We start from the raw sequence: 10,480 nt of genomic DNA, 5'->3' as shown, positions 1-10,480 counted from the left end.
ACACTCAGCAGCACCTGCATGTTGTCTGCTTTCATAAGGAGCAGCAACGTTCAGGTGGGGAGAAAACCTATTAGATTCCAGCTGGGACCATAACAAAGGCTGAGATTAAGGGGCCATCCAACCTCCTTTTGGTGGAGTATCCTGGCTGGTAGCTATCTGGAGCCTCACAAGTAGATGCAAAGGAGGGGAAACAAAGGCACACAGCTTATTATTTCACATGTAGTTGAGACCCATGCTTTTGCCTTTCTTCAGTCCCTGAATATAAGACCTATGCTTGCACTGTAAGCATGTCAGATATATTGATTTGTCCCAGTATTTACATAAATAACAATTTTAATACTATTATTTTGTTTTATTTCTTTTAAAGTGCTTTAGCGCTACTCATCCAAATGCAGGGTGTTGGAGCACTTGACATCACATGTACACACTGTACGTTGACAATAAATCATACGTGTGTAAATCAATGTACAGGACGTGTTACATAAGACAGAGAGGGTTACAAGATGAAGGAGTCACATGACCTTCTTAGATAACTGTGCTACATTAGAAGGATTACAATTTATGAACCGCAAGTAACAAAAGGATATCTGTGCTAAAAGCAGTAACCCACTTACCCAGTTAAAGTGGACGTGCTTGGGGACTTGTTGACCAATATAAAATCTGTCATCTGTGTTTTACAAAATGTTCTTTGCAGGAGACATATTATCACTCTGTGCTACTTTGATCGAAAACTGGGACTAGACAAAACACAGATCTCTCTAGCAAATATGGTAACCTCCAGAGTTATCTTACCATTATTATTATTCCTTGAGATTTATGAGTCACACAAAGATCTCTGCTGCAAGAGTCTTAATCTCATAAGGTATTTTAATATGCAGACTTTGCAACCAACTAAGTAGAATATATTTACTGCCAAGTGTCTCCTTGTTACTAATTTTTGTGGTAGGGTTTTAAAAAATAAATATTTAAGTTGAGGCCTAAAATCTTTGCATCGCGGTTGCATCACTTTTTGGCACATTCCTGATGCAAAATCTCATTTTTTAAATATTGTAATGTGCTCAAATGTATTCAGTATAGATCTGCTTAACATGTTTGAGGTCTTAGGCTCTAATGTCACTTCTTGTGATGTCACTTCCTGTGAGGTAATGGGCTGTGATGCTACTTCCTGTGCCGGTGGTCTTAAAACTTTTTAACGCTGTGCCTCCCTCCCAGTGAAAAAAAATCATTGGGGGCCCTCTCTGAATTGTTCACAATTATTCTATGCTTAAATATGTCTACATGTATTTAAACATTGAAGTTAAGTTATGTTACTGTTTTAAAAATGCAATCAAATACATAATGCTAAACACACTATTCGGGTCAGATTGGCCTTACTAACGTGTAAAAGTTTCCACTGCGTGATTATCAGAAGTGAGGGTAGCTGTTCTGAAGAGTATTTGGAGTCCCTTCCATTTTGGCACATACTCCCATATAATGGCAAAACATGTTAGTGAAGGTCCGTTACAAAGCTGTTTAATGCTGTTCATTTTTTCAGCTTAAAACAAAGCCCTGTTTTCAATATAATGCTCCACTTGGCCAGAGCCTCATAACCTAAACGCCCCCCCCTCCCACCCCCGGATCACTTGATGCCCCACAGTTTGAATGAAGACCCCTTCCTGTAATGCCATATGCGATGTCACAAGCCGTGGTGGCACGCACTGTGATGTCACGTACCATGATGTCACTTGCATTCTGCCTTTGTCCCCCAACTCTTTTTTTTTAAGGACTTGTGCACTGATACCCACCATGCTGCGTAAATAAGGTGCTACTCCTTTTTGCAATATTCCTTCTTTAACTATTTGTGCAAAATTGTAATATCTGTAGTTACAGTGGTGCACCTTAACTGGACTAAGCAGTCGTACAAAAATAAAAAATAGTGCTAGAACAGGTAAGAGCAATTATTGGAAAGTGCTCAATAAATAATTACAAAATTAAATTGCTAGTCTGTCAATCTAATTCCACTCACGGTGCGTGAAGGGAGCTCCGAAGGACTCTGCGTTTCTAACAGCGTGCCCAGGGCCGGCGGTGACGCGTCACCATAGCAACTGTTAGGAACCTTCGTCCCGTAGCTTGCCTAGCAGTAGTAAATAAGGCGCCATCTTAGCGTGACAGCACGGTTTCCTGAAATCACAGTTAGGTACGGCAAAAAAAAAATCAAAAAAAAAATCAAACATTATAGTCTCAAAACTTCTAGAATTTACAAATAATAGATGTGTTTAACGTTTCCGCAAACAACTAGAAACATTCAAGTTTCAAAAGCTTTGATGTGATCAATTTAAAGATAAATATGATCATAAAACCTACGTGCAGCTAAAATGACTTATTAGTATTATTGCGTTCATCAGGGTAACATACAACTACTCTGGTTCATTCCAGCGTTTTATGTAACTCACCTTTTTTCTACTTGTATAGGACGGTGCCGCCCTCCTTCCCCCAACACACACACACACACATACATACGCCCCCAAATGTGACGTCACTGCGCACACACGGAAGTAGGCGGGGTTTGGATGTCAATTGGGATTAGTCCTCGTCGTCCAACTCTGGGATGGAGACTTGGGGACTTTGGGATCATGAAGCTGCGGCTTCAGAATGAGAGGTGAGAAGGACGTGGACAGTGGAGCGGTAACACAGTGTGCTAATCGTTTTTTAGTTGAATATTTGGACTGCTTCCTCGTTACATCTGTCTGCCAAGGGGGCGAGGGTGTTAATGGGAGATGGAAGGGTATATCCAAAGTTCTCAGTAGAAGTGGGGAAGCCAGAAAATTCGTAGAGAGCGCTAAAACGGGACCAGGGCTCCAGGTGGGCTCTGAGAGTCAAGTCGCGCTTTTATATGATCCGCTTCCTAAATCATACAGCAAATCTCAAGTAGAAATAGGATAAGACTCCTTACAATTAAAAATGCTGTTACCTTAACGCTTGTGTTTTAACAGTAGAGCATTAGATTGCATCGCGTTGTTAACATTAGTTAAAAGTAATAGTTTAGTTTCTGAACACGAACTTTTCCCTACTTACAGTGCCATGGTAACACTCCCATAACCAAATAAAGTGTTGCCAGTTTGTCATGTAGACCGTATATGTGGCGTTTTGTTGCATGTGGAGCAATATTATTGCCTATGAAACTTATGAACGTGAAGTGTTTAGTTAGTAGACGACCTGGAATGAGATTCTTCAGGATTTTCACAGGTTTGACGTTGAAATATAATGAGACATAGTGAACTAAAATGATTTGCTTTGGGTCATACAGTTTGGTCAAGTGGGGAAGCTGATATCAGAATCCACATATCGTGGTTATACATTGTGCTCTTCAGCTCCATCTACAAGGGTCCATCTTCTCTCTACCATTTAACCAAATGACAGTTTTTTTTGTTTCTTTCAGGAGTACACCATATTAAGTAAATAACACATATCATATGTTTAATTAACCTGATACAGAAAATCTTTCTAGAAAAAAAGTATTAAGCTGAGGGAACACCGGTTCAAACATCAGGCGCGGTCGAACACCTCAGTAGTGTTAATTATACCTTTTAGGATAGCAGAGATTTCCTTCAGAGGGTTAAAGGCCTTCCAAAGGTGAAGTACAGATGGTGGTTCAGTTGAGCTGATCGGATACTTTAAGTTTTTATTTCCCTGCAGGGGTTGGTACAACGGTTGATGGACTGATCATGAATAGGCTTGTGAGTACAGCATATAACAGCACTCCACAGCATTTTCCTGATCAGCACATGTGAATATCCATAAGGTACAGAAAACAAAGCAGAAAGGCTTAGTAGTAGCCCTGTTAGCTGGCACTTCATCTACTGCACATGTGGATGGAGGACAGTCAGGTACCGCAAGAATGAGGTCCGAGCACAGGGGCTTGGCTTGTTTTGGTCTCAAACGCCCAGGAAGGCCTGTTGCTGAGCCAGAGCCAGGTATCTAGATTGAGTCTTATTTGGGTGACCCATCTCTAGTCCTGTGGTTGATAACGGCTAGGTTGGTCCAGGAGGCACGTTTAGTCAAAGAACTGCTGTGTTATTCCAAGAGGAGAACTTTGAGTGCTCAACAAATGGTTCCAAAGGGACTAGATTGATGAAATCTCATAAAAAGTCATCCTCTGTCCCCATGGTACATTGATGTATTCCGTGCTGCCACATACAAGTGCATTTGGAGGAAAACCTGTCACAGTTGAGACAAAGCCATCTATTGTTTTGACTATCAACAACTACAGCAACTGAGTAAGTTAGCCCACACCTCTTTTTATATGAAACCTCTAACAACATTGCCTGAGGCACTTTTTCAGTCACAGAAAATATGAGATGATATACCTAACTTTTTTCAGATAAGAACACAAAAATCTATCTAAATTCCCCTACTGCTCCTCTTTTTTGAGTCATTTCTGCTCTTTGTTCCCCATGCCATTTAATAATTAGTTTTTTTTTCGTTGACTGAATTCCCCCCTTTATGTACTGTCCTGGTGCAGGGCCCGTCTGCCGGAGACCAGAACCTCCCCTTCGACAAAGATAGAAAGGTAAACAAAGTGCTCGGCAGAGAGCATGGAATGCCTGGGTGCTTCAGCACAGTAGGCAAACCCCGGGGGAAGTAGCCAGCCCCATGAAGCTTTGTAGGATAAAACCGGGTAGCACGGAGAGCAAAACCAAGCACAGCTGTTGGCTTGAGGGAGGAATATAAATAAAATACAAATGAGCCAATGGCGAAGAATTAGAAACCCTACGGTAGGGGAGGGGTAACATGGAAAGCTACTCGGGAGGTTCAGGACAGGAAGAGAGGACATGGCGTAACTGCCAGAGCTGCGGACTATGGAGCTGAGAAACTGGGTCTTAGTCTTGGCGTCAGCACAACATCCTGTGAGCTTGGACAAATCACTTAATTTCCATATTCCTACAAAAAAATGTGGCCTTGTGTAAAGCAACTAGCTCTTACGTAAAGCGCTCTAATAATACAGTCAGGTGGTGTTTGCACTATATAAAATGGTATTGAAAAAAAAAAAAGAGAACGAGTGAACTGAAAACACGAGCACTTTAGGGAGTGCTATGAGACAAAAGAAACAAATAGTTCCCAAAATAGGATCTGTGGCTGTTTACATAAACTTGGTCCATGCTCTGGTGGGAGTGTCAAACACAGGAGCAGCATGACATATTCATGCCATAGACAAATGGGCACAATGGACTTCAGAGCGATGGTCAAAAAGCAAATTGAAAGTCTGGGGGCGAGCTGAAGCCCACAGACTGAAGTCTACACGTCTCTTTGAGACAGCGTATCTGCTGTCTAGCCAAGACTTAAAAAGTGATCCTAGTATTTTAGCCAGTTTTGTACCTATTTCGCTATTACTACTACCAAATGTCCTAGGGTGACAGCCATGCTGTAAAAGACTGTTGATCATCATCATCCTACACGGCTGGTGGTGGAATATTGCACAGTTATCTCAAGTAACTATAACTCATGCCCTACAGTAACTATACCTTGTGCCCCCGCCATGCACAGTTTTTTCAGCAATTTTTTGTTTACTGCAAATATTGCATTGATGTTATCAAAGATGCCACGAGTGCCGTAATTTGTGAGGTAATTAGCAGTGCATGGCGAAGGTGTGAGTTATAGTTACCCAAGTTTGTGCATTATAGTTACTTGAAATAACGCTAAGTTGAACTTTACAGGTTTTGTGCAAGTAAATTCAGAATCTAACTATGACGTCTCTGTAACCTTTGGTTTTTTAAGTGAATTTTTAAGGTTTTTTAAAATTCGAATTCCTAACGATAATGTCCCTATAACCGATGTTTTTTCAGTGAATTTCCATGGAATTTTTTAAAAGTAATTTTCATGACTATATGTTAATCCAACCACCACCCGCCCAACCCCTATAATCACCCAGCCGTGTGTACCTAACCCCCACTGCTGTGCGCAGCAGGGGTTGGCCGCAGGGACTGGCCTCTCTCAGTTTTTTAGCCCTGGTGGGGGGTCAGGGTGACTCTACCCAGGACCCTTCGCTTTTTTTTTACTTTTTGGAAACATGGTCCTAACTACCGCCACTAGGTAATATATATATCATGATTGTATATGCATCAGAGGAGAGGATGAAACGTTTAGATCACCTATGCTCTTTATTGGCATGTTTCACGAGTAAAACAAATATAGCTAACAAATGAAATAGTATTGTGTTACTAGCCAAAGAATTGCCTTCCTCATGCCATTGTTTTTTTATATTTCTGATTCAATCTGAAAATATGTACTGTATAATTTTGTAATTGTATGTAATGTACATGGCAAGTATATGCTTAAGAAATTTAGTTTTTAATCACTACATTCAATGGCGTGGGCACTTTTGTGATACTTTTTGCACAGCTAAAGATGTGTTGTGTGTGTATATACTGAAAGTCTCTAACATGCCCCCTTTTTTGCTTGCCCCCGTCAAGGCTACGTAGCAGTGAAGCAACCGAATTTGATGAGAAGGCGGCACTCATGATGCAAACAAACTCAAGCCAGACCCATAATCAACCTGCGAATGGAAGTGGTGATAACTCTTCATTGGCTCAACCCCCACCTGTACCAAGATTGCCCCTGGATGTGCCCTCCCATGGCAGTGACCTACACATCCAGCTAGATGTGCCATTGCAGGAAGATGGAGAGAGGCGTGGCTCCAGACGACACAGGCCTAACTCTCACTCCCACACACATGGCCACACCCATACCTCATCATCTGGTGACACAGAAGACACAGAATCTGGGGAGCACAGCAGTGCCATGTCGGAGTTCCGCTATGTCTTCGAGTGGTTACAGAAAAGCCTTCCATACATCCTGATTCTTAGTGCCAAGCTTATTCTGCAGCATTTCCTTGGTAAACTCTTACTAAACATGCAAGTGGGAAGCATTAATTAATTGATGTATTATAAATAAGATGAGTATCTTACTTAAGTCAAATAAGATGACTATATGCTTTATGTCTCATGCACTAATGTTCTCATTTGTTGCGTACACCAACGGATGCACACAATACAAAAGTACAGAAACAATCACCCAGTTTAAAAATAAATTATCAGTATCGTTCTAGGTGACCCTGTAAAGCTTGAGCAAATGTGTTTTTTGCATCCAATTTCAGATTACACCGTTCGTGAAAAATCAATCCTAGATATTTTGTTGCCTGTGGATATTACTCCTGGTAATACGTGGAGAAATTTCCATGCCACAAACAATAAGCAAAGGGGAATAATTCGCAATTAAAAAAGAGTTGTAGAAGCCATTGTCAGACGTTATTTACCTTTGCCTAGTGGAAAACATGGAATCTGGCACAAAAACCAACCTGTTAAAGTGGGGTACGAGATTTTTCTGAATGGTTTCTGCACTTGAAAAACACATAAAATGAGTGGAAATCCACAGTTTCCTGCCCCACTATCCCAATTTATTGAATTAATAGAAGTGCTGACATTATGAGATTTCCCGTAGTTTCACATTGCTTCTGGTACATATCGTTATTTAGATATAACTAATTGGTCCATAGTGCAAGTGATTGTTGAAACGGGTACCATGGAAGGTGAAAGTTATTTTAATTCTGCTAGAGTAAGGCAGTTTTCATTTAAAGAATGCTGTACTGGCAGTCTTGCTTGTTTGACTTGCTAGCAGCAAATGGGATTTCAGGCCATTCACGATCACCTATTTAGTTATTCTAAGCAGCTTCGCAATGTCATTTAGACTCAGAAAACATGTTTTATTTGTAGTGAGTTATTTACTGTTGCTAGTGTTTGATGTTGTATATTTGGTTTTATTTGCCTATTACGTTTGTGTTCACATTTCAAGTCCTACCCTTACCTCTTAAAGTTCTCAAGCTGCCCCGTTGAAGGCATGATTTTTACATGTATGCATAATCCTTTCTTTACGTACCTGTTGGAGGTCTCTGGTTGCCCCAATGGCGGGCGGGAGCAGGCCCACAGCCCCAGGTTTATGCTTGTGTTCTGATTGCAGTTTTAGTTTTCCAGTTATGAGTGCATTGCTCCCAGTAGCAGGAACCAAAGAAAATACAGTTTTTGAGCCACGTACGTAGGGCAGCTTGAGTGCTTTATTTAGTATAAGTTATTTTTAAGTTGATTGCATTTCAATTTTTTTTTTTTTTTTGCTTTGATATAAATGTGTGTTTTTATATATATTTTTTTTATTTCTAATAGGCATTTCTGTTGGGATTGGCCTGCTAACAACTTTTCTGTATGCAAACAAAAGCATTGTTAATCAGGTTTTTCTGAGAGTAAGTAACCACTTTTCTGTTGGGAATCGCCTACTAAAATCTTTTCTGTGTGCAAATAACACATTTTAATTGGGGGTTTCAGAGAGTAAGTGCTGCTTTGAAATTGAAAACAGTTTGATTCGGGTGTCAAGCTTTCCTGAGAGAAAAATAGGATAACTAGTTAGTGTTGGGTTGAATATTTCAGAGTGCTGACTAACAACTTTTTGAGTGAAAGGCAAACTATTCTTTACTTGTTTATCTCCTCCACTCAATACAATTATCATTAGTGGTGCACCGAGCCGAGTAGAACTGTAAAAATACCCTCAGGCAATTAATGTTATATTAATTAGTATAGAGAGCTTTATGACGTGTTAAAGAGTGTTGGAGATGTGTAGTGTTAGGAACTGTAAGCTAGCCGTGTGTGCATATGTGTATATCTGTAACGTGGGTGTACTCTACACGTTCAGCATAAATAAATAAACATACATAATATTCAGACGGCCTCCCAGCAACCTTCTAGCAAGAATCTGGGAACACGGCACTGCATCAGCCAATGGCTACAGCAAAAAGCTTATCCTGCATCCTGATATTTTTGTCGAGGGTTTCTTTTTTAGGTCTTGACTGCCAGACAATGCAAGCAGTCTTGTTGCAAAAGAGGTATCGTGGGCTTACCAAGAACTTAAGGGACTTACAGTTCCTGCATCTCCCCTATTGGAATTAACCTATCACTGTGATAAAGATCTCCCAGTCTCCTCCTTTACAGATTTTTATCAACAAGTTTTGATCAGTTACCTTAAATAGGCTAATGCACCATCTCAACATGCCCACAGTAATGGGGGTTGCCTCCTGGATGCATTGACCACCTGCTCCCACATCCTCCCAGGCAATCAAATAGCATAAGGATACGTATCTGGAGTGTTCATTCCATATTAATGTTTTGGAGGCCTTAATGTTTTGAAGGTCTTCCTGCCTGTATGTTCGATATGTTTCTTACACCTGTTTGACCGTCCAGCCCCTTTAAAGCATGATGTAGATAGGATGCCTGCAGTCTAAATCATTGTACAGTAGACCCATTCCCCCAGATTCCCTATTCTGCATTACTTTAATGTCCAGGTATCGGAAGCAAGTTGCCTTCCACTCAGTACCAACTGTCGAGTCAGTGGTATAACATTAGGCCCTGCAGCCAAGCTCTAAGGGGCCCCCTTATCACAGTACCCTGGCCTGAGAGCTCCTGATTAAGTCCGGGGGAACCTTTATGTACTTTGCAGGGGGTGGGGAGCTTAAGTTTAATTACGCCACTGTGTCGGGTAGCCACTAACTGGTAGAGTCCTAGCCTAACCCAGTGGAAATAGTCTAGATTAGACCTTTCCAAACTTTTTAGAACCACAACCCAATTTTTCGAACAGCAAATTTTTGTGACTCATCTAGATCTAATCTAGCTTCAGTGGACCTAAGGCGGGCAGTTTCTGTAATGTAACTAAAGCATTGTGTGGTAGAGCGCTGTGATTTACATATAGTGCATTTTCCATTGAAATGGCCACCAAATGTGCACATAATAGGCTACAAGAGCAACCCTTAAACCCATAGGAACCTGGGATTTTTTTTTTTTTTTGTGGCTGGCGTTACTCTGGGGTCACATTACACCTTTTTGAATGTCTGTTTTTCTGTCTTTTGTATGGACTGATGAGATAAAACTGCTTTTAATTTTATTTGTGGTTGTCTTGTTTGAGTCCATTATTGACCTTAAAATACACATTATTTTCTGAATGATACCCATGAGAGCCCCTGTTGCTTATAAAGTGAACTAAATTTCAACAGACACAGTTTTACTGATAAAACTATGTAACACACAAGTGATAATGTGTGGGGTTTGGGTTTCAGTGAACAGGTAGCATTTGTGCATCACCAAGTAAAGTGTCTTGATCCTATTAAAATCTTTTTTTCAATCACACTTCCGAATTACAACAAACGTGCTTCATTTGTGCTTTTCCAACTGCTGAATGTGTGCAGTTCATATACAGATGGCAAAACATCCCCACCCTGAGGGCACCCATCCACTTTAGCATTGTGAATAATGATCGTGTCTGTCTATACAGCACGCTGTGCAGAATGTTCTAGGATATTATCTTCCTGGAGCACAGAGCAACAACGTTTGTTTATTTTTTATTTTTATTTATTCTTTTGGTGAAAAGGAGTCCCAGTGTCTGTCTCTGTTACTGAGCATGCTGGCAG

The 10,480-nt window shown here is 40.7% G+C and overlaps 1 protein-coding gene across 1 annotated transcript in view; it reads left to right on the top strand.

Annotated features, from left to right (window-relative positions):
* The first annotated feature begins 2,502 nt into the window (after window positions 1-2,502).
* Window positions 2,503-10,480, top strand: part of RNFT1 (ring finger protein, transmembrane 1) — a 104,753-nt gene continuing 96,775 nt past the window's right edge. The window contains exons 1-3 of the mRNA XM_069226439.1: window positions 2,503-2,638; window positions 6,450-6,871; window positions 8,193-8,269. Of these exons, the coding sequence (XP_069082540.1) occupies window positions 2,550-2,638; window positions 6,450-6,871; window positions 8,193-8,269 (588 nt within the window). The 5' untranslated portion in view covers window positions 2,503-2,549. The remainder of the gene's footprint in view (window positions 2,639-6,449; window positions 6,872-8,192; window positions 8,270-10,480) is intronic.

Source organism: Pleurodeles waltl, chromosome 3_1 (genome assembly GCF_031143425.1).
Source record: "Pleurodeles waltl isolate 20211129_DDA chromosome 3_1, aPleWal1.hap1.20221129, whole genome shotgun sequence".
NCBI lineage: Eukaryota > Metazoa > Chordata > Amphibia > Caudata > Salamandridae > Pleurodeles > Pleurodeles waltl.
Note: the sequence above shows the minus strand (reverse complement) of the source record. Positions and strands in the feature narration are given on the sequence as shown.